Source organism: Somniosus microcephalus, chromosome 3 (genome assembly GCF_052327205.1).
Source record: "Somniosus microcephalus isolate GS21.2 chromosome 3, FLI_Smic_1.0, whole genome shotgun sequence".
NCBI classification, from domain to species: Eukaryota; Metazoa; Chordata; class Chondrichthyes; order Squaliformes; family Somniosidae; genus Somniosus; species Somniosus microcephalus.
This window is the reverse complement of record NC_140989.1, coordinates 349,534,859-349,559,607: the sequence shown is the minus strand read 5'-3', so window position 1 is coordinate 349,559,607 and position 24,749 is coordinate 349,534,859. Positions and strand designations below refer to the sequence as shown.

General features: G+C 42.6%; 1 protein-coding gene across 1 annotated transcript in view; it reads left to right on the top strand.

Annotated features, from left to right (window-relative positions):
* Nucleotides 1-24,749, top strand: part of hfm1 (helicase for meiosis 1) — a 181,819-nt gene that overhangs the window by 36,226 nt on the left and 120,844 nt on the right. The window contains exons 7-16 of the mRNA XM_085983383.1: nucleotides 2,255-2,387; nucleotides 7,194-7,345; nucleotides 9,462-9,539; nucleotides 9,766-9,924; nucleotides 10,044-10,244; nucleotides 10,334-10,422; nucleotides 12,050-12,093; nucleotides 12,185-12,286; nucleotides 13,323-13,468; nucleotides 17,535-17,629. Coding sequence (XP_085839509.1) covers nucleotides 2,255-2,387; nucleotides 7,194-7,345; nucleotides 9,462-9,539; nucleotides 9,766-9,924; nucleotides 10,044-10,244; nucleotides 10,334-10,422; nucleotides 12,050-12,093; nucleotides 12,185-12,286; nucleotides 13,323-13,468; nucleotides 17,535-17,629 — 1,199 coding nt within the window. The remainder of the gene's footprint in view (nucleotides 1-2,254; nucleotides 2,388-7,193; nucleotides 7,346-9,461; nucleotides 9,540-9,765; nucleotides 9,925-10,043; nucleotides 10,245-10,333; nucleotides 10,423-12,049; nucleotides 12,094-12,184; nucleotides 12,287-13,322; nucleotides 13,469-17,534; nucleotides 17,630-24,749) is intronic.

The window sequence follows — 24,749 nt, the reverse complement described above, 5'->3', positions numbered from 1 at the left end:
GGTCAATGGCAACCCCCAAGATGTTGATGGTGGGGGTTTTGGCTGCTTATCATCCCAAGCCTGCATGTTGTCCCGGTCTTGCTACATGCGGTCATGGTCTGCTTCATTATCTCAGGAATTGTGAATTTAGCTGAACACTGCAATTATCAGCGAACAGGCCCACTTCTCAGCTTATGATGGAGGAAGGTCATTGATCAAGCCGCTGAAGATAGTTGGGCTAATGACGCTGCCCTGAGGAACTCCTGCAGTGATGTCCGAAGGCTGAGATGATTGGAATTCTACAACCACAACCATCTTCCTTTGTGCTAGGTATCATCCGAAAACACAGCGTCAGTTTCCACATGTATGCTGACGACACCCAGCTCTACCTCACTACTACTTCTCTCAACCCCTCCACGGTCTCTAAATTGTCAGACTGCTTGTCCGACCTCCAGTTCTGGATGAGCAGAAATTTTCTCCATTGTTTCCGGTCCCCGCCACGAACTCTGTTCCCTAGTCAGTAACTCCATCCTTCTCCCTAACATCTGTCTGAGGCTGAACCACACTGTTCGCAACCTTGGTATCATATTTGACCCTAAAATGAGCTTCCGACCACATATCCACAGCATAACAAAGACCGCCTACTTCCACCTCCGTAACATCGCCTGTCTCCGCCCTTGCCTCAGCTCATCTGCTGCTGAAACCCTCATCCATGCCTTTGTTACCTCTAGACATGACTATTCCAACGCACTCCTGGCTGGCCTCCCACATTCCACCCTATGCAAACTTTAGGTCATCCAAAACACGGTTGCCAGTGTCCTAACTCACACCAAGTCCCATTCACCCATCACCCCTGTGCTTGCTGACCTACATTGGCTCCCAGTTAAGTAATGCCTCGATTTCAAAATTCTCATCCTTGTTTTCAAATCCTTCCATGGCCTCACCCCTCCCTGTCTCTGTAATCTCCTTCAGCCCCACAACCCCCTGAGATATCTGCGCTCCTCTAATTCTGCTCTCTTGAGCATCCCTGATTATAAATCGCTCAACCATTGGTGGCTGTGCCTTCAGCTGCCTAGCCCCTAAGCTCTGGAATTCCCTGCCTAAACCCCTCGGCCTCGTTACCTCTCTTTCCTCCTTTAAGATGCTCCTTAAAACCTACCTCTTTGATCAAACTTTTGGCCACCTGCCCTAATTTCTCCTTATGTGGCTCGGTGTCAAATTTTTTGTCTTTTAATACTCCTGTGAAGCACCTTGGGACATTTTACGACATTAAAGGCGCTATATAAATACAAGTTGTTGTTGTATGACTAGCCACTGGAGAGTTTTCCCCCTAATTCCCATTGACTTCAGTTTTACTATTTTACAGTCAAGCCAAAGTCTCCAAAACTGTCTGCTTCATGCTGTACAATTTTGCCATCCAATAAGGAATGGCCTGCTGAGGAACTAGGAAGAGGATGAGAAAGAGAAGAAAAAGGAAAAGTACTTAAAAAGGACAAATTTGCAGGCATATGGGGAAAGAGCAGGGGAGTGGAATTAATTGGATAGCTCTTTCAAAGAGCTGGCACAGGCACAATGGGCTGAATGGCCTTGTTCTATGCTGTATGATTCTATGATAAGGAGGGTGTCAGGGAGAGAGTAGATACACAAGCAGGGAGATTGTGTGAACCACTGTGATTGAGAACTGTTTCCAGTAATGGACACATCCTGTACTGACCAACATTGTTTTTACTATGAAAACCCACTCTTTAAACATGTTTCGGTATCTTTCTATATTCATCCAAGTGAACCCCTTCCCCTTTCTCCCTGCAAGATTTGTAGAGGGCAATTTTCTTCTTTATTTCACTTTTAATTTATTTATTTATCCATTTAAGGTTATGCTTATTTAGTCTGAGATTTCTGATTCACTGGTATGCATTTATCCTTTATTATTATTATTCCTTTAAAGGCATTCCAATTTTTCCTCTGTTGTATGCTCTTTATTTTGTTGAAATCTGAATATAGATTATCTGCAAAATAGAATTCGGAAAAAATTAATTGTGGGGCCCAACTGTGTGCCGTACCATCCTGTGGCACGATGTACTAGAATATAGTGCTTGTGCACCAAGCTACTTTATTAGTTAGGGAGAAAAATGTGCCAACAATGGGAATAAGCTGCTCAAATTGGCACATGTAAAAACAAAATATTGAGCTTGCGAACTATATTGTGCAAGTCAAATTGATTCTTGTCATCAGCCATTTTATTAACTAGGTCTAAAAGTTTATGGATTCTTTTTAGCTTCTTTATACAGCGAAGAACTTTGTGATTTGTTCCCCGACTGGTTCCGGAAAGACTGTAATATTTGAACTAGCCATAGTCAGAATACTGATGGAAGTTCCAAAGCCATGGTCTAATATAAAAATTGTATACAGTAAGTTTAATATAAAGACTTATTTGATTCATTTTATTCTAAGACTGAACATTTTGTTTTTTCATTACCATTTTAGAAAATCAAGACAAAAACAGTATAATGCTGTATTTCCATTTATTGATTGTTAGTTCAGCTAACGTATTTATTACTGCAGCTACTACTAAAATGGTTTATGTCACGATGGTAATTTGTACATAGAAGCGGTTGTAAATAAGATTCACGACAGCAGAAATACAGCCAAACCACACTTACAACCCCTATTACATTTTTACTTATATATTTTTTCCACCCCTTTGTTTTGGGTTTTCCCTCCCCCCCCCTTTCCTTTTTTCTCTCTCTCCCACATGGCAGCTGTCTCTCACCCTGCCAGTGCACTTCACACCTAATCTGAGCTGTCTTTTGTCTCCACTTGTCCTATTACCATCTCGTCTGGTTTTGAATACCTCTTAATGTCTCTTTACTTCTTTTTGTTCTATCGCAGCCCTGCCTTCGATCTATTTCATTTCCTTTCCAGTTTTGAAAAAGGGTTTTGACCCGAAACGTCGACTCTAATTTCTCTCCACGGATGTTGCCTGGCCTGCTGAGTTTTTCCAGCATTTTCTGTTGTTATTTCGGATTTCCAGCATCTGCAGTATTTTGCTATCGCACTATTACAACCCCCTATGAGAAAGAATGATTTGCATTTATAAAGCACCTTATTACATCTCTCAGATACATCTCAAAGCACTTCACACAACAAATTATTTTGAGGTGCAGGGACTGTTTTGTAGGCTAATGCAGTACTCATTTTGCGCAGAGAAAGTTCCCACGAACGACCAGTTAGTATTAGTTGAGTGAGAAATTCTGGCGAGAACAGAAGAACTCCCTTCTTTTAATAGTCCCATGAGTTCTTTAAAGTCCACCTGAACTGGCAGATGGGTCTCAGTTTAACATCTCAACTGAAGGATGGCACCTCGAACAACGCAAAACTCCTTTGATACTGCACAGGAGTATCACCTTATGCTAAAATCCTGAAGTGGGCTTGAACCCACAATCTTCTGACTCCGAGGCAAGGGTGCAACCAACTGCTCCTACCATAATCATCAAGTATTCTTTCCAGGGGTTAATTTTACCATGGACAGAGCTCTTCACTTCCATTTATTCCATCACTGCAGGCTGCAGAAGAAATAAACTGTTTGTGGTTTTGTTTATTTCTAACCGAGCCTCCTATAAAGGTAGTTGATTGTTTACGTGTGTCTGGACACCTGTGTGGGTAGACAGATTCTTGTTAACATGATGAAGGACTTTAAATTATGCAATATTAGCATGCAAATGCTTATGCATTTTTGCACAAGTCTTCAATATGCTATTTTAAAGGTGGCATTAGCCCATCTATTCTAAACAGGGTAAAGCTGCAATTAATATAGAAGACAAAGGTATTTAAACAAACACGTGTGTTTGTACACTAATAAGAAATAGCACAGCTTTGAAGCCTAGATGAAGAGTTAAATATTAGCATGGATGTTATCTAATTAAATGTTATTGTAGTTTGGTAAGTAACTTTAAAAAAATAATATACATCAAAGACTCAGTTAAGCTTGTTGAGAAATGCTTCCATGTTTAATCCTTTAATCAGATTGCAAGTCTAAGTTTCAAAACAGACTTGACCACACTGAAATTGACATCACATTTGTAAGGTAAATTTTACTTGTATATGTCATCCCTCCCTATTTTACGTTATTTACTTTCCCCTTCCGTTAGGTTCCATTACATGTCTCAGAAGGTGAGTTGGTGACTTGCTCTAAGGTTTCAGCCAATACAAGCTCTACAACCAGCTGACAAAAGAAGCTCGAGAGTAAGCTGGGTTGACTCGCCTGCCATTTTTATTACATTTCCTTCCACACTGTAAAAAACCCACATAGTTTCTACTAATTATTACTCTTTAATTACTGGACCAAAATGAAGGACTTGCCTCTTGGATCTGAACCCATTGTTTCCTATTATTCCATAGCATAGTACATTGGTACACCAGTCTAAGGTAAATTGTTATTTTAAACAAAAATTGAAATAATTTTGTATATTTTTTCATGCACTGAATAGATTCATCTGACAGCTTATAACATGACCATTTTTACAGTAGCAATAAGTAATTAAACTTGCCCTCTTTGGCACTTGTTAGAAAGAAAAGAAAGAAAGATTTTGCATTTATACAGCGCATTTCATGACCTTGGGACGTCCCAAAGCATTTACAGTCTATTAAGAACTTTTGAAGCGTAGTTACTGTTGTAATGTAGGAAATGTGGCAGCTAATTTGTGCACAACAAGCTCCCACAAACAGCAATGTGATAATGACTAGATAATCTGTTTTTTAGTGATGTTAATTGAGGGATAAATATTGGCCCCAGGACAACAGGGAGAACTCCCCTCCTCTTCTTCCAATAGTGGCCGTGGGATCTTTTACATCCACCTGAGGGGACAGTCGGCACCTCCAACAGTGCAGCACTCCCTCAGTAGTCTCTTCTTCTTAGGCAGTCCCTCGGAACCAAGGATGACTTGCTTCCACATTAAAAATGAGCTCGCAGGTGACTGATTAGTCCAATGCGGGACCTACAGTCTCTGTCACAGGTGGGGCAGACGGTGGTTGAAGGGGCGGGTGGGTGGGGTGCTTGGGTTGACGTGCGCTCCTCGCGCTGCCTGCGCTTGGCTTCCGCTTGCTCCCGGCGAAGAGACTCGAGGTGTTCGGCGCCTTCCCGGATGCTTCTCCTCCACTTTGTGTGGTCTTGGGCCAGGGATTCCCAGGTGTCGGTGGGGATGTTACACTTTTTCAAGGAGGCTTTGAGGGTGTCCTTGAAGCGTTTCCTCTGCCCACCTGGGGCTCTCTTGCCTTGCCGGAGCTCCGAGTAGAGCGCTTGTTTTGGGAGTCTCGTATCGGGCATGCGGACAATGTGACCCGTCCATCGGAGCTGATTGAGCGTGGTCAGAGCTTCGATGCTGGGGATGTTGGCCTGAGCAAGAACACTGACGTTGGTGCGCCTATCCTGCCAATGGATTTGCAGGATCTTGCGGAGGCAGCGTTGGTGGTACCTCTCCAGTGCTTTGAGGTGCCTGCTGTACATGGTCCATGTCTCTGAGGCATACAGCAGGGCAGGTATCACTGCTGCCCTGTAGACCATGAGCTTAGTGCCGGGTTTGAGGTCCTGGTCTTCAAACACTCTCTTCCTTAGGCGACCGAAGGCTGCACTGGCACACTGAAGGCGGTGTTGGACTTTGTCGTCGACGTCTGCCCTTGTTGACAGTAGGCTCTCGCGGTATGGAAAGTGGTCCACGTTGTCCAAGGCCTTGTCGTGGATTTTGATAATCGGGGGGCAGCACTGTGTGGCGGGGGCAGGTTGGTAGAGGACCTTTGTCTTACGGATGTTTAGTGTAAGGCCCATGCTCGTATGCTTCGGTGAAGGTGTTTGGAGTTCGACCTCCGAGTGTGCGCAGACGCAAGCACCATCAGTAGTACCCCTCCGACAATGCAGCGCTCCCTCAGTACTGCTCCTCCGACAGTGCAGCACTGCCTCAGTACTGCCCCTCCAACAGTGCAGTGCTCCCTCAGTATTGTCTCTCTGACAGTGCAGTACTCCCTCAGTACTGCCCCTCGACAGTGCAGTGCTCCCTCAGTACTGACACTGGGGGGCGTCGGCCTGGATTATGGGGCTCGAGTCTCCGGACTGATTTAGAGAGGTGAGAAAGAGAGAGTGCTACCCACTGAGCCACGGCTGACACTAAAGTTTCGGAAACAACAAACGATGCAGGTGAGTGAGTGAGTGAGAGCTGGGTGACCTGTGTTCAACTTGCCTAAAGCACAAACGAGGCGCTTACTCAACCCTTAAAAAAATCCAAGTATTTACTGTCCTGTTATCCAACCTCTCTGACAGCAGGTGCTGGTAATGGAGGATGGTTGCACCAGAGCCACTGGAAGTGGAGGGGGTGTGGGCTGGTGCATGGGGGCGGGGGGTCCCCTATCAGTACAGGGCTCGTGGGTTGGTCCAGACCCCTGGGGTCTCCCCACCTTCTCGCGCCAGCCCTCCTCTTTACCAGATGTTTCGTCCTGCCCCCCCACCTCTGCGATAACCATCCACACCTCCTCTGTAGCCATCTTTTGTCTCTTGTCCCATTATCACCCCATTTTATCATTTAATCACAGACCCCTAGCTCCGTATTTGCTTAAAAGCTGTTCAAATTGTAACATCTTCCCAGTGATGAAGTGTTAACTCTGTTTTTCTCTCTCTCTCTCCACGCAAGAGGCCCTGATGTGCATCCTGTGATTTGTAGACAACAGCTGCTAACAGGCATGGCGTACTCCATTTTGAAATGGCTGATTTGTAGAGTCAGAAGTAAATTAATGTAATATTTCAGCCTTTAGCCGGTTGAAAATCCATTTGAAAACCGAAAGTATATCTGTACTAGGGTAAAGAAAGTCATTTAGAGAATAATTTTGAACTGAACTGAGCTACAACGTGGATACAGTAATATACAGTGAGCAATATTGTAGAGCTGGTTATAGAGCTCGTATTGGCTGAAATCTTAGAGCAAGTCATCAACTCACCTTGTGAGACGTAATGGAATCTAATGGAAGGGGAAAGTGAATAACAGAAGGAAGCCATTCAACCCATTGTGCCTGTGCTGGCTCTCTGTAGGAACTATCCACTTAATCCAATTCACCTGGACTTTCTCCATACCCTTTTATTGTGCATCATCTGTTAATTTTAGAGGAAGCTTGCCCAATTTGTTTCCATGACTTTCCTTGAAGATATGTGATGGAATCTTTCATTTTCTTAGTGGCTCCAATCAAAGCCTTATGTAATCAGCGACATGAAGATTGGAAAGAAAAGTTTGGACCTATCGGACTGAACTGCAAAGAGCTCACTGGAGACACAGAGATGGACGATTATTTTGAGATCCAAGATGCCCATATTATCATAACTACTCCTGTAGGTGTCTGTCCTGAATAATTCCGAGTAAACAATACTAAACATTAAACAAATATAAAAATGTGATGTATACTGCAGTAGAAGTGTGTTGGAAGCAGCAATTGTGAAGGAGAAAGTTTCTTTAAATTGAATGTTAAAATACCAATTTATTTCCCTAGCATTTATTACTGTTAAAGAAAGAATTTGCCTTTATATAGTGCTTTTCACGACATCGGGACGCCCCAAAGCACTTTACAGTCAATTAAGTACTTTTGAAGTGTTAACCAAATGGAAACTACCTGATAAAGAAAGCATTCTCCCCATTACAGTTTTCACATTAAGAGGCATAGAAACATAGAAGATAGGAGCAGGAGTAGGCCATTCGGCCCCTCGATCCTGCTCCGCCATTTAATGAGATCATGGCTGATCATCCAAATTCAGCACCCTGTCCCTGCTTTCTCCCCATACCCCTTGATCCCTTTAGCCTTAAGAAATATATCTAACTCCTTCTTGAATATATTTAATGAATTGAACTCAACTGCCTTTTGTGGTAGAGAATTCCACAGATTCACCACTCTCTGGGTGAAGAAATTCCTCCTCATCTCACTCCTAAATGGCTTACCCCTTATCTTTAGACTGTGACCCCTGGTTCTGGACTTCTAGTTTATGTTTTGGAGCATGGCTAAAGGCAATTCTAGGAAACGGAATAAAATTGTTAATAGCAAGTAACACTTAGGAGAATCTCTGAAAATACAAGAATGCCATTATCAAATTGTAGAAATTTACAGTACAGAAGGAAACCATTCAACTCATTGTGCCTGCGCTGGCTCTCTGTAGGAATGATCCACTTAATCCCATTCACCTGGACTTTCTCCATACCCTTTTTAATTTTTTTCTCTTTCAAATATTTATTCATTTCCCTTTTAACAGCTATTAAAGATCCTGCTTCCACTACTGTTTCCAGTTGGGCATTCCATATCCTAACAACTGAAGCAAAAAAAAACTATTCTCTCCCTTTGTTCTTTTGGTAATAATCTTAAATTTATGCCCTCTATTTGCTGACTCACAGATCAGTAGAAATAGTTTTTCCAGATTACTTCTCATAATTTTGAATACCCTACTAGATCTCCTCTTAACCTGCTTTATTGTAATGATGACAAGAGCCCAGTTTTTCTAGTCTGTCCTTTAACCAACTTATCCATTCTGCCACATTCCCTTTAATAGTGTACGCCTTCATTTTATCAACAAGTTTCCTAAGTGGCACTTTGACAAACACCTTTGAAAATCCATATCTACAACATTTCCTTTATCAATACAATCTGTTATTTCCTCAAAAAACTCTTCAATTTGTCAGACATGACTTACCTTTTACAAATCCATGTTGCCTGTCCTTGATTAACCTGTGTCTTTCCAGGTGAGTATCAATTTTATGTCATATTACGGCCTCTAGAAGCTTACCCACCTCCAAAGTTAGACTAACTAATCTATAGTTACCTGCTTTATCCCTTTCACTCTTTTTGAACAGAAGTGTTACATTGACAATGCTCCAGTCCTCTGGTACAACTTCCACATTCAAGGATATTTGAAAGATTGTGGTTAGAGCCTCTGCTATTTGCTCTCTGACCTCCCGCAGCAATCTATGCCAGTAAGGCCTATTTCCTGTAATGTGCTTTTTGACATCAGTATTGCATAAATCTCTGCCTTTGCTCGGAACAAAATAGCATAACAAAGCACCAGTAACTTAGTGAAGGCAAACATTTGTAAATTTAGCTAAATTAGAAGTCTCATGTTTCTCAATACAACTTATACAAACAAACTGTCAATGTCTATACAGTATTTACATTTCCTAGTTGTAAAATATATTGGGGCAGGATCTTGCTGTTCAAATGTGGAGTAATAGGATATGAGTTTGCTACAAAGATTTCTTGCATAAGTTTCTAAATTCAATTAATCACGAAGCGGACGCCAAACATATCCCCAAAGAAATATAGGGAAAGTTACTCATTCACACCCATTTGACAAAACTAAAAATACTCCAAGAAGGGTATAACTTTTCCTATCAAAAGTTATAATAGTGCACTTTATATAGAAGTGTGTTTGACCCTTTCTGCCCAGATTCTAATTATTTTTTTCTAAGGAAAAATGGGACATCATGACCAGAAAATGGAGAGATAATTCATTAGTACAGCTTGTGCGGCTTTTCCTCATCGATGAGGTAAAGGAATATATTTTACCGAGTAAATTTTATATTTTTTGAAGTCAGTATGTTGTGAAATTATAGCTTGCTGTTTCTTAGCTGGATTAGCAATGTTTTTATCTTCTAAGGAATTGTGGACATTTTGTATGCAAAGATGTTTTAAAGAAATTGCATGTTATTTTACTCCCATTGGATTTTTAGTACTACTTCCACTTTTTGAAGTGGCAAATACCTCTTATTCTAGGTACATGTTGTGAAAGATGAATGTCGTGGTGCAACCCTTGAAGTTGTAGTCAGCAGAATGAAAACCGTTCAGTCAGCTGTCTCACGTGCGTCGAATCAACCTGATGATATAACTTTGAGATTTGTAGCAGTTTCTGCAACAATTCCTAATGTTGAAGATGTAAGTGTATTCACATCATACTAGATAAAATTGATATGCCAAAAAGAAAGTAGTACCATTCTGCACCATGTCCATGAACATTTTACTGTATTTGTGCATCTTTTGTTTTACTGTCTAAGATTGCAGAATGGTTATCAGATGGAAAAGGACCAGGAATTTCCATGAAGATAGATGAAAGCTATCGACCAGTAAAGCTCCGCAAAGTTGTTCTTGGATTTCCTTGCTCCAATACTCAAACTGAGTTCAAATTTGACTTATCTCTTAATTATAGAATGGCTAGTGTTATACAGACGTACTCTGAGCAGAAACCTACTCTGGTGGTATTCATCTTTTTAATTCTGATTCACTTCTTAGTTCTTTTACCAATAATTCCGTAATGTGTTATTTAAAGGTCATTTTTAACTTTTAGTTTTGTGCTACAAGGAAAGGTGTGCAACAGGCTGCATCTGTGCTTGCAAAAGATGCTAAATTTGTCATGACTATGGAACATAAGCAAAGGTAATATTTTTCTCCTGAATCATATTGAAGTATAGACTCTTTGAAGTTTGGTATGGTGAACTTGTAAGTTCCTGAGCTTCAAAGAAATCTCAAACTACAGTACAGCACTATGAGATATTTTGATGTGATAAGATAGTAAACAAATACAAATATATATATTTTCATGAAGTCATTTATAATTCTATGTTGTCTTTTGAAACTAGTTATACTTAGTATTAAGACAGTGACTACATTAGGTACTAAAAAGAAACTGACTTGATCAAAACTTGAGGCAAAAAAATTAAATTTTTTGTTGAACTAAACTCTCTTTATACATCTTGTATTTTGACTGGATATAAGACAGATGGAATATTGTATGCTGAGTAATTGGTTTATGCAACTTGTTCTAGAAGCAGTTGTGGGTTTTTTCCCAATTATTTTTTCCCTTGTAAGGATTTTTTTGCTTAGAAATAAGGTAAGGAATGTATGGGAGTGAAGAAGGCATTACATAAACTCTCAAGGATAAAGCCATTGTCGGGTTGGTGGATTGTTCCTTTAACTCCCGTAAAAGATAATGGCCCGAATTTTGCCGTCAGTGGTGAAGTGACGGTGCTCGCCGCTGACCTCGAAGAAAGCTGCCCACAAACATTTAGTGGGCTCTGTGGCTTGGATTTCACCTTTCCTGATGTTAATTTCATTCTGACGCCATCTATAGGGGCTCTCTGGCCTCCAACAACAGTGATGTCAAGCTAAGCAGCCAGTCACATTGAAGAATTCTCACGGATAGCAAAGTGGAAAGTGACAAGCAGGTTTTATCATTCGCTTTTTATAATTTTACAGAAAGCGAAATAAAGATTGGGACATACACATGGGATTAAGGTAGAAGCTGAAATATCATAAATAAACTTTAGAAACATAAAATAAAAATTATTTTTTATTATTTTAATTTTTTTTATCATGCAATGGAAAAATGTGATATTCCACAAATATAAAATTAGTTTTTCAGGGCCAGAGAGGTTGTTCAGCAGTAATTATAACTTAGTACGCCAGTTACACCTCATTCAGTAGGCTTAACTCTTGCCAGCATTTTCTGTTTGTATTTCAGATGTCCAGCATCCGCAGTATTTTGCTTTTGTATTAACTTCTTCAAGGGTTCTTACAGCGAGAATAGAGCGTAAAAAGTTCATGTCAATTCAGTGATTTCTAATTGATTTCCATCTGCGAGGACTGCAACAGCGCACCCTGTGTAGAAGCAGAATATCACCAACAGCAACTTCAGGATGTCAGTGCTTAAATACATATGTGCAGACTCCAGAAGTTGCTGTCAGTTTTACAGTGTAATGACAGCGAACGCTGACAGTTTCACCATCATTACAACTGCAAATTCCGGGCCAATGCAATGCTACATCTTCTATCTTGAATACAGTAGACTAATATGACTACTGTGTCTTTTCTTTGCATCATAACTTACAATATTAAATAGTATTGAACTTCTAGGAAGCTTATACTTAAAGCTCTGCACTTAGACTTTTTAAATAAATTTAAGATGTAATAATCCTGAAATGTTTTTAAAAAAAATCTTTTTTCCTTGGTTACAAAAATAATTTTCTGAATTTATTCTTGTATCTAACTCTTTTAAACTCAATAGATTGCAAAAATATACAAACTCAATAAAGGATACAAAGCTTAGAGGTAAGTTGTTTATATTTTGAATGGCTGAATAAAAGAAATGTACGTAGTTAATATTTTTCTGTAAATAAAATTTATGTATGAATTTTAATAGATCAGTTACTATATGGAGTTGGTTTTCATCATGCTGGCATGGATCTGTCTGATAGGAAAGCTACTGAAGCTGCCTTCACTGTAGGAGATTTACCAGTACTTTGTAAGTGACTTTCATCGACCTGAAACGTTAACTCTGTTTCTCTCTCCACAGATGCTGCCTGACCTGCTGAGTATTTCCAGCATTTTCTGTTTTCAGTTGCTATTTTTCATGTTCGGCTTGTTTTGTTTTTAAACTGATTTCATATTTTTGAGTTTTAAAGTAAGTTTTTTAAACATTGACGTGGAGCCAAGAGGAGCAGGAGTACTCCTCCCGGATCCACAGCAGTTCTGACAGCCACGGACAGCCCCCCTCGGGACTTACCCGAGGGCTGCTGACAGCATCTCAGGCAGCCCGAAATTCAATTCATCAGTCGGCCGAGCTGCCTGTGGAGCTGAGACAGGTACTGGTAGCTCACCATGATTATTTAGGTGAGGCCCAAGGACCAATTTCTTGGATTCACAGGCCTTCATCTTCTGGCGCTGGGATCTATAGCCAGTCTTTGACAATGACATATGCTTTTTGCGATGCAATGTGAAATCTGTGACCATTTAACCCAATCTAACATCTTAGAAAGAAAGACGTACATATTTCACATCCTCACAGTTTCCCAAAGTGCATCACAAATAATTACTTTTTGAAGAGCTGTCACAATTATTTTGTAGACAAACACTGCAGCTAATTTGTGCACAACCAGGTCCTGCAAACAGAAATGAGATGAATGATCTTTTAGTCTGTTTTGGTGTTTTTTGTTGAATGTTGGACAGGACACTCTCAGGCCTGCAGCTACATTCCATTTTGCTTGCTTGTTTTCCCGTTCTAGCCCCTGTCTGGGGGTGGCTTGTGCCAAGAATACGTCCGGGCCATGTTATTGGCCTAGGGCACTAAAAGTGGCTGCAGCTGGGCCTGTCCCCCACTGGGGCAGAGGTGCTAGGAAAATCAGACCTACCAACTCCTCAAGCTAGTTTCCTCAATGATGTCTTTAGTGCTGTTATTTAGACAAAAAACAATTTTTTAAAAAGTTGTATTGATTTGTGTTTATAGTTTAACTATTTTTGAGGCTATGACTGACATTTGTTTCTGTATTATTTGGTTACAGTTACTACTAGCACTTTAGCTATGGGAGTCAACTTGCCAGCCCACTTAGTGGTAATTAAATCCACAATGCATTATGCAGGAGGAATGTTTCAAGAATACAGTGAAACTGATATACTTCAAATGATGGGCCGAGCTGGCCGACCTCAGGTAGACTATAAGGAATGATAGAAGTGGTGTGACAAATGGTGTTCTCCAGGGATCTGTACTGGGGTCTCAACTTTTCACCATAGATATCAATGACTTGGATTAAAGAAGAGAGAGTTGTATATCCATGTTTGCCAATAACACTGTTAGGAGGCATAGCTAGGAGAAGGAAGTTACAAAGTGACATAGGCTCACTAAGGCACGTGGAGTTCAATGTGAGGTCATCCACTTTGGATCTGAGAAATAAAAATTGTAATATATTAATGGGGAGCGACTAGGAACTATGGTGGAGCAAAGGGATTTAGGTGTCCCTGTACACAAATCACTAAAAGCTAATGCACATGTACAAAATGCAATCAAAAATGCTAATGTTGGCCTTTATCTCAAGGAGGTTGGAATTAAAAAATGTGGACGTGATGCTTTAGTTATGCAGTGCCTTGGTCAGACCCCATCTGAAGTACTGCATTAAGTTTTGGGCACCGCATCTCAGGAAGGATGTACTGGCTGTGGAGATGGTACAGCGCAGATTCACCAGCATGATACCGGGGTATAAAGGGTTAAATTATAAGGACAAGTTGCATAAACTTGGTTTGTATTCCCTTGAGTTTAGAAGGTTTTAGAAAGGGATGATCTAATCGAGGTGTTTAAAATGATAAAGGGATTCATTAAGGTAGATACAGAGAAACTATATCCTCTGGTGGGAGCGTCAAGAACAAGGGGGCATAATCTTAAAATTAGAGCTAGGCCAGTTAGGAGTGATATCAAGAAGCATTTTTTCACAGTGTAAGTGGAATCTGGAACTCCCCACCCCAAAAGGCTATGGATTTTAGGTAATTGAAAGTTTCAAGACTGAGATCAATATTTTTTTTGTCAGTTATGGGTATCAAGGGTTTATGAAGCAAAGGCAGGTAAATGGGGTTGAGGTACAGACCAGCCATGATCTAATACAGAGGTTCCTAAACTTTTTTTTTCCTGAGCCCTCCTTCCGAGATACATGTCACGTGTGCGCCCCCTCTTTATTGCTTAAGACCTCTAATCTGCCCCCAACCCTTTGGCAAAAAAATGCTGATCTAATAGAATGACAGAATAAGTTTATTGGATTACGAATTCTTGGGGCCTTGGGCTCCAAGAACATTTTGGTCCCCTTTGCACCCCTTGCATAATCTCCCAATCCATTAAAAAGCAAATATATAGAAAAATGCAAGAAAAAAATAGGCCGGTACAGTATTTACACACCGCACGATCAGGGTCTTATATTCATCAAAGGACCCCAAATCGCATTTGTTAATCAGGCTCCTGCTGAAGTCTAGTGGGAGCCTCATCAGCCACCAAAATCAGCAGCGTTAAAATCGCAAGTTGGCAGGAGTGAGAGAGGGAAATGGAGACGCTTAATTTTAACCCCTTCCCCGTTACATTCCCACTGATTGGAGAAAATTCAAATCTCCTCCCTCTGGTTCTACTTGTCATATCTTCCTGGCTGAGATTATGGCTGGAATTTTCCCCTAAAAAAACGGGTGTGTTTGGAGTGTGGGGGCAGTTAAATTGTTAAAAATTAGATTCCTTACCTGATCCCACCTCCAACCCGCCCACTTCCAGTTTTAACGGGGGCAGCACGAGGGACGGGTGACCAACCCGCTCCCAGGAGGCGGTACGCTAATTTAAATATTGTAATGAGGCTGGAAGCCACTTTTTTCACCGCCATTTTGAATTTAATTGCATGTGGACGGGTTTCACACAATTCATGAAACCCGGCGGTTAAACCGAGGTGGGGACTGCTGCATCCAGGAGGTAAGTGGCTTTACACCTAAATCCTGGATCCAGGGTCCTTACCTGTGATCGGAGACCCCCTCACGAGGCCTCCAATCGCCTCCCCAAGCCTCCGATCCCCACCATGAGGACCCTCCCCCCCCCCCCACCCTAAAGATGATGCTGAGGCTGGCCACAATCCTCTGGTGGCCGGCCCCGCTCTCTTCACTACCGCCCCCCCCAGACGATCCCCAACCGACCCTCCCCGCCGATCCTCCAGCCGTCCCCCCGATCCGCAACTCCCCCTGCCGATCCCTGACTGCAGACCCTCCGACCCCCTCATCCGCGATCCTCGACTGCCGACCCCCCTCACGCAATCCCCGACTGCTGACCCCCCTGACACACCCACGATTCCCTACTGCCGATTCCTGAATCTCCCCCACCCTACCCCCTCCCACAATCCCTCCCCGGATGACCCCTCGCATCTGCAGGCCTACCCGCCCACAGCCAGCCAGCCTCTCAATCTGGCTGGCTGCGGGCGGGAATCCAAGGCTACACATGCAAATCAGGCCCTGCCGTTAAATTCGGCAGGGTCTGCAGGAAACCCGGGTTTCCTGCCCGCCTCGGAGGCCCCACCCGCCCCCAACCCGCCTCCCTGGAGAAAATCCCGGCCTATGATATTGCTGTATGGGGAACTGTGGATGTGAACCCATATCCTGGATGCCACAATTTTTTCTAACCTATTTATGTATTGTGTAATTAAAATACTTTATTTCAAAGTGCCCCCGTGATATAGTCTACTGGTCTGATGATGTCCTGCACCACAGACTTTTAGGATATGGGTTCCTCCCAGCGGATCTCTATATGTGTTACCACTCTCAATTATGAGTGGTGTTGAATGACGTGAAACCCTGCCGCAAACATTGGGTCTGCTATTCCATTGGTGTAGGAGGATGGAAGTGGGAAGGGCTGGCTAGGGTTGCCAACCCTCCTGGATTAGCTGAGAGTCTTCCAGAACTGAGGATCAATCTGCTTGGCACTGCTGCTAGCAGTCCTGGAGAAAAGTACTTTTTACTGCTGGTTCATACCTGCGTGCCTCTATAGTCCAGAGCTGCATTCTGCACTTCTATTGGTAGATAAAACCTAAGTCCCCTAATAGCTACTCAAAGATCAAACCCAAGCCTATTTCAAGCAATTAAAGTCCGTGCAGTAAGAAGTAATAGACAGCCGACAGTGTGGGACAATACCTTGCAGCAATGTCAAGTTTCAGCCATTCGGGAAAGGGAGAGAAGCTCGAAGTTTTTGTTCTTCATTCCTCACTTTCTGTAGCCTTGAGTCCTGTTCTTATCTGATCTGTCAAAGAACGGTACTGATTTAATTTTGTGGAAAAATTACTTCTATACTTGTGCTTTGCACTGATAGCAATCCAGTCTGATGCAAGAGGGTCTGGCTCGCTCAGTTGTGCAGTGCTGTCAGCTTGTATTGGGAAGTTAATTGTACTTCTGCAGAACAGTTCAATTGTATTTATGCTTGTGAGGGATAAGTGTCATTGTTCGGCTTGTATTCAACACTGCCTATGATCAGTTGTGGCATTTGGTACAGTGATACCTCTTAATAACATGCCTTGGACCAATGTGATCCTCCTTGTATTGCTACATATTGATCCTTCCCAAGAGTCTTAAAAAGCATTTTTTGTTTTATGTACAGAGTTACTTAATTGCACAAGAAATGTTTGGGGACACAGTACTGAGGCACAAGCAAAATCACTCTGGGAAAGAATTCCTGTGATTGTTTTGTGTAGCAAAATCTTAAATGGGTTTATGAAAACTTCCTCTGCTGTTTCTAGCAAGATTTCAAGAACACTATGAAAGAGCAACAGTGCAAACATTAACTCAAGTACCCGTATTGACAGAAAAGAGTGACCCGAAATTGGAGTAACAGGAAGTAAGACTTGTGGACAGGTGACATGCACCTGCAAAAGATTTTTAAATAATTTAAAGATTATAAACAGGTTGGTCCTGGAGATGGTCACCTGATCAAATGTGATATCATCAGATGTCATGTGATCAAAGTCATATAATCAAACCTCCAGGAATACATCCAACAAGAGTTGGCAACCCTAGGGCTGGCAGGAATTCCACCCCCCTCCCCCAGGAACTTTCCATGAATACCTAATGGCCCCAGCCCAGGAAGGGTCAAAACAGTGGGAAGAAGACCTGTCCTGTTGAGGTGGGATCAAGAAAATGCAGGCCATACAGTATGCAGCATCTATATGTATGAAGAATGTTCTAAATTCTTAAATATTTTCTGTAATTTCTTTCAGTTTGATACAACAGCCACAGTAGTTATCATGACGAGAACCCAAACAAAGGACAAGTACACACAGATGTTAAATGGAGCCCATACCATAGAAAGCAGGTACTCTAATACATATAAAAACAGAAAGTGCTGGAAATACTCAGCAGGGCAGGCAGCATCTGTGGAGAGAGAAACAGAGTTAAGTTTCAGGTCGATGACCTTTTGTCAGAACCTGAAATGTTAACTCTGTTTCTCTCTCCACAGATGCTGCCTGACCTGCTGAGTATTTCCAGCATTTTCTGTTTTTATTTCAGATTTCCAGCATCCGCAGTATTTTGCTTTTGTACTCTAATACATATGATGAGTTTAAACCATATACACAGCGAGCATGCAGAAAAGTCTTTGTAAAAAGAAGTAGTTTTAAGAAAAATGCTACTCCAGATTACAATACCATTATGATTTCGAACACACTCCCTGTATTCTGTAGTCCACATGTATACAGACACTGCACAGATGAATGATCAAAGCTTTTATCTATAGGTTTTGTATGTGGTTCAATTTTTTGGGGCAAGGCTTGTCAGGAGTTTGGACAAGATATCTGTTAAGGTAAATAGGAAATGAAAAGCTGAAAACAATTACTTTGTTTATTTAGGCCCAGAAATTCGGGTCGGGGGCTTCCCGCGGGTGCAAGCCCCCGACCTGCACTTACCTTGCGCGCCGGCAGTTGAACTCTGGGCTCCCGTGGAATTCCGCTCCGGGGCCTGGCCCAGCTCCTGGCGCGCTGTGCTTGCGTGTCCCAGGGGCATAGTTAGTGCGATGCGTCCCCTGGGATCACGTGAGCCATGGGCAGCCAATCAGAGGAGGGAAAAGCCCATTCATAAGATTGACAGGAAGACCTGTCTAAAGTTATGAATATACGGGCCCCAAAATAACAGTAAACCTTCAAATAATTTTTTTTTTAAATCACACTTTTTAAATAAACTATAAATTACATTAAATAACTATTTTAAACAATAATTTAAATTTTTGAAAAAATAATTTTATAAAAAAACGGGGCTAAAAATAAACTTACCTTGCTTTAAAGTATTTAAAAATAATAAACCTGTGGAAAAAATGTTTCAATTTTAATTAATTGACCACTTACCTTTTAAAATGCAGGCCTTACGCCTGGTATTTACATTTCTAAAATCTAAAGACTTACTCACACGGAAAAACCTGTAAAAAAAAACGTAAGTTCAAAGCGCACGCGCAGACTCCCGCGCGCACGCGTTCGACCTCTGAACCCCTTCGTTCAGAGGAACAGAAGTGCCGGTTTCCCGCGCATGCGCAGTGCATGCAAGAAACCGGCACTTCCATCGGGTCCACGCATGAGTACCCCATGCGTACTCATGCGTTGGGACCCGAATTTCTGGGCCTTCGAGTCTTCAAGTGCTCTATTTTCAGACTGTCAGATGTCAATGTATTTTAGACAGGATTGCAGTTGGTGGTAACTGTGGTCACCAAGCTCTTCATGCTTTGTTTTCAACTCCACTGAGTATTAACTTACCACCAACAGTAAACTAAACAAGCCAATCATCAGAGACCGGTCATAATCGGAATTAAGCGTCTGCACAACATGGCTAACTTTAACTATATGGCATACCATTGACAGAGTTGATAGGAAAATAATTCATTACATCAAAATAAACAAAGAATCCCAGATGAAGTAGGCATGGTGGTCGAAAAGACCATGGCCTGGAATGCCTCAATTTTTGGCACAGATTTCAACCTCCTAACTCATGCATCAAGGAGATTGTTTTGTGTTAAATGTACTCTTGTGAAATAAAACAACCTTGTATGACGCATGTAAATGTTTTACTAAAGTCAAAGAGATCACAAAGATTGCATTTAACCAGCAAGCAAGGAGAGCAACATTAGGAGTCCCACTGCAGGTGAAACAGCTGAGAGAATCAGAATTAAAGATGACAAAGCGATTACCCTTGAAAGGATGTTGCAGACTCTGAACTGTGAGCCTCCTTCCAGCATGGTAATAAGTTAATCTAAATGTAAGCTGACTTAATGGCCCCGATATTTATGTGTTCCCTGTTTAAAATATTTTTAAACCCCCCCCCCCCCCCACGCTCCTCTCCCGCTGTCATGGGGGTGGGGGTGTTAATATCGAGCCCAATGTAACATGTCAGTAGTTTATTATATTGAAACCTATTAACATATTTTGTAACTGTAAAAATGGATGTTATTCCTTTCTGAATCTGTCTATAAATATTGTATTTCATTGTCGACATGGTTATGAGGGTTTAGTCATGCACTCCCTGATGTAAGTAAACTACTAGGCACTTGGTCTAAGCATTAAACAAAGCTTTAATCAACTGTTTTACAACATGGAGGTCTAGTTGTGTCCTTCACTAGTTCCTGTTAAGAATGTTCTGCGCAAGCTGGGCCCGTGCCCGAGTATTTATACTCTCCCTGGGCAGCGCCACCCGCAGGCCGCTCAGTATTATTTCATAAGTCTTTCTTTCATGAATGACTGATTCATGTCACTCCTAATGTTTTCTTTCCATAGATGAAGATAAAGCATATGGAGGTCAATAATACACTGCACAATGTTACAGATACTACTGCAACCACATAACAGCACAAACAATGTGGGATTTACACCTATTTAGTGTGCACTAACAACTTATCTCTCACTGGAGGTGTAGTGCTACCTGTGCAGCATCGTGAGTTGCAGAGACCCCTTTAGGATTGCAAATGTTTTTCATAGAATCATAGAAAGTTACAGCATGGAAGGAGGCCATTTCGGCCCATCATGTCCGCGCCAGCCAACAAAGAGCTATCCAGCCTAATCCCACTTCCCAGCTCTTGGTCTGTAGCCCTGCAGGTTAGAGCATCCCAAGTGCACATCCGAGTACTTTTTAAATGTGGTTAGGGTTCCTGCCTCTACCACCCTTTCAGGCAGAGAGTTCCAGACCCCCACAACCCTCTGGGTGAAGAAATTTCCGCTCAAATCCCCTCTAAACCTTCCACCAATTACTTTAAATCTGTGCCCCCTGGTTTTTGACCCCTCTGCTAAGGGAAATAGGTCCTTTCTATCCACTTTATCTAGGCCCCTCATAATTTTATACACCTCAATAAGGCCTCCCCTCAGCCTCCTCGGTTCCAAGGAAAACAAACCCAGCCTATTCAGTCTTTCCTCATAGCTAAGATTCTCTACTCCTGGCAACATCCTTGTAAATCTCCTCTGTACCCTCTAGTGCAATCACATCTTTCCTGTAATGTGGTGACCAGAACTGCACGCAGTACTCTAGCTGAGGCCTAACTAGTGTTTTATATAGTTGAAGCATGACCCCCCTGCTCTTGTATTCTATGCCACGGCTAAGAAAGGCAAGCATTCCATATGCCTTCTTAACCACCTTATCTACCTGGCCTGCTACCTTCAGGGATCTGTGGACATGCACTCCAAGGTCCCTTTGTTCCTCTACACTACTCAGTGTCCTACCAATTAATGTGCATTCCCTTTCCTTGTTAGCCCTCCCTCAATGCATTACTTCACACTTCTCTGGATTGAATTCCATTTGCCACTGTTCTGCCCACCTGACCAATTTATTGATATCTTCCTGCAGTCGACAGCTTCCTCCTTCAGTATCAACCACACAGCCGATTTTAGTATTGTAATGAAATCTGCTTGTCTTGCCTGTATTCATTTTGCACTCATGTATATTACCCTCCCCCACACGGTGTATAGTTTCACTTCCTCTTTCCTGACTAACCTGGAAGGTTCCAGGTCTTGGCTCTTGGCTCCGCCCCTGACTTCTCTTACTTAAAGATCCCAGGATCTGTATGACTCATTCCTGTGAGCCAGTCAGTGTGTTGAGATGTTAGCTCTGATCTTAGTGATTAAAAGCCAACTTGTTTAAGTCTATAACTTCTAGTTTTGTGGTTATTGAAGGCACATCAAGTATCATCTGCAAACTTCTTAATCATACCCCCTATATTCAAGTCTAGATCATTGATACATAATACAAAATGCAAGGGACCTAGTACTGAGCCCTGCGGAACCCCACTGGAAACGGCCTTCCAGTCACAAAAACACCCATCAACCATTACCCTCTGCTTCCTGTCTCCGAGCCAGTTTTGAATCCAACTTGACACTTTGCCCTGGATCCCATGGGCTTTTAACTTCGTGACCAGTCTGCCATGTGGAACCTTATCAAAAGCCTTGCTAAAGTCCATATACACTACAGCAAACGCACTACCCTCATCTACTCTCCTTGTTACCTCCTCAAAAAATTCAATCAAGTTTGTCAGACACGACCTTCCCTTCTTCTTCTTATCGTGTCCACGGACAGTCTATACATAGCCCAGCCAGAACTGGACACATTTTTGCACTTTGTTGTTGGATTCGGCAAGATCTGCAACAGTGCAGGGTTCCTCTAACGATGGGCATTGCAGGAGATGTTGCATAGTCTGTGCCTCAGTTCCACATTCACATGTTGTCGGGCTGGTTGAATATCCCCATTTGCTTAGTGACACCTTTGAGCAACCTACACCAGTCCTAAGTCTGTTAAGGCACTTCCAGATTGCCCAGTTGCAATTAGCTCCTGGGGGAAGGCTTTCATCAGGTAAAATGTGCATCGCTGGGGGTTGTTCAAAACTGGCGAGCTGGTCTTTCCACAAGGCGATGCGGGCTTCAGATGAGGTTGATTGTAATGGAACAACACTGTTCATGAAGCTCTTCCTTGACTTTAGGCGGCTGGGTGTAGGTGTATGACAGTGCAGAGGGTGCCTCTCATCTGATGTTTGACAGAGTCGCTCTTTCTTGCTGGCTACCGTTCTTCTTATATTAGGGGGAGCGATACCCGCCAGGATATATAGGCTGTTGGTGTTTGTTGGATTTTAAGCAACCTGTGATAAATCGGCAGCTTGCATTCAGAACGGCATGCATCTTCTTGGCATGAGTAGACCTTTCCCATGCAGGGCAGGCGTATTCGGCAGTGGAATAGCAAAGAGCAAGTGCACTGGTTCGCAATGTTTTCGGGCTTGCTCTCCATCTTGTGTTAGTGAGCTTATTCAGGATGTTGTTTCGTGCGCTCACTTTTGCCTTTGTCTTCTCGACCTTCCCTTAATAAATCTATGTTGACTATCCTTGATTAATCCATGTCTTTCTAAATGAAGATTTATCCTGTCCTTCAGAATTCTTTCAAATAATTTTCCCACCACCGAGGTTAGGCTGATTGGCCTGTAATTACGCGGCCTATCCTTTTCTCCCTTTTTAAACAAGGGTACCATATTTTTTACCTCAACCACATCACAAGATCACAGGATAAATATGAAAGGGGAAGGCCATTCAGCCCATCTTCTTTCATCCATCCAGAGATATTCTAATGTCGTTCCATTGCAGCATCCAATTGTTTCTTAAATAATTCCACGACTCTTCCATTATCTGGGAATTTATATCACCTGTTGATCACTCTTTGTGTGATTTTTTTCCCCCCTTATATCTGTTCTAAAATTATCATTTACTCATTTAAACCTGTGTCTCCTAATTTTAATATTCTGGGTTAACCTTTTATGATCTTAACAATCTTGTATACCTATACTTGGAGTGTCCGAGTCTAGGTGGGGTAGAGGAACAAAAGGATCTCGGAGGACAAATACACAAATCACTAAAAGTTGCGACACAGGTTAGCAAGGCCATAAAAAAAGCTAACCAAGCACTAGGGTTTATCTCTAGAGGGATATAATTGAAAAGTAGGGAAGTTATGCTAAACCTATATCGAATCTTGGTTAGCCCACACTTCGAGTACTGCGTACAGTTCTGGTCGCCATATTATAATAAAAAGGATATAAAGGCACTGGAGAGGTGCAGCGAAGATTTACAAGGATGATGCCAGAAATGCGAGGGTATACATATCAGGAAAGGATGAACAGGCTGGGTCACTTTTTTTTTGTTGAAAAAAGGCTGAGGGGTGACCCAATAGAGGTCTTTAAAATTATGAAAATTTTTGATAGAATGGTTACAGTGAGAATGTTTCCACTTGTGGGGAAGAGCATAACTAGAGGCCATCAATATAAGAGTCACCAAGAAATCCAATAGGGAAATCAGAGGAAACTTATTTACCCAAAGAGTGTGGAGAATGTGGAACTGGCTACCACAGGGAGTGGTTGAAGCCAATAGTATAGATGCATTTAAGGGGAGGCTAGACAAGCATATGAGGGAGAAGGGAATAGAGGGTTATGCTGATAGATTTAGATGAGGAAAGACGGGAGGAGGCTCGTGTGGAGCATAAACGCGGCATGGACTGGGTGGGCCGAATGGCCTGTTTCTGTGCTGTATCTCTATATATATAAACGGATACTTTTTTCTGTCTGTCTATCTGTCTGTCTGTCCTCACGTGTGCGTCTGTCCGGCTATGCGCTCGAAAGTTATAGAGCGTACCTACGCGTGCGTTACGTCGAAAGAAAGCTTACCTTTCTGAAACGGTGGTAAGCGTATTTACGTTTCGGCCAGACAAAAATCGCGCCCGCGGTATCCGAAAAACGTTCAAAATTCCGCTCATTAGCATCTCATTATCTGCTCATTAGCGACAGAGTGACCTCGAGGTCGACCAATCGTACGCCGGGTTCCTGGCGCGTGCGGCCGGGCCCTCCTACGGTCAAGTGACGGGACGATTGACCAATCCTACACTTTGGTGACCTGACGGTCGACCAATCAGTGCGTGTGTGGGCGGGCCTTATCGTTCTGAACCGAGGTGAGTCACCGCCATCTTGATTCCAAACTTTTCCTTTCTTTTTCCCGCTTTCTGCGTCTTTCAAAAAAACGTTGCTTTTAAAACACATATTGTTTTTTTAAAAAGTTAATTACTTTCTAAATCTTTCATCTAATCTCATTAATTTTCCTACCTTTCCCCGTTTTTCCAGGTAAGCCTCGGCCTCTCCTCCGCACCCACGCCCGAGCTAGGCACCTCCCGGCCCCAGTCAACAAGCGGCCCCCGATCGCCGCCACCTTTGTGAAGGCTGGAGGGGCGGGCCTCAGCCGAGCGCCGCTACCGCCGCCATCTTAGTAAAGGCTGGTGCGGCGGTGGGCGGCACGGAGCTCCGCGGAGCAGGAGCGCGGCGGCGTCTAACTCTTTCCCCCCCCCCCCCCCAGTCTGTCTCTCTCTCTCTTCCCCGCGCCTCCTGAATGCGCGGGGGAAGAGGCCCGGGGCACCGTGGCCGCTTTCGGAGACTTCAACTCCGTGAC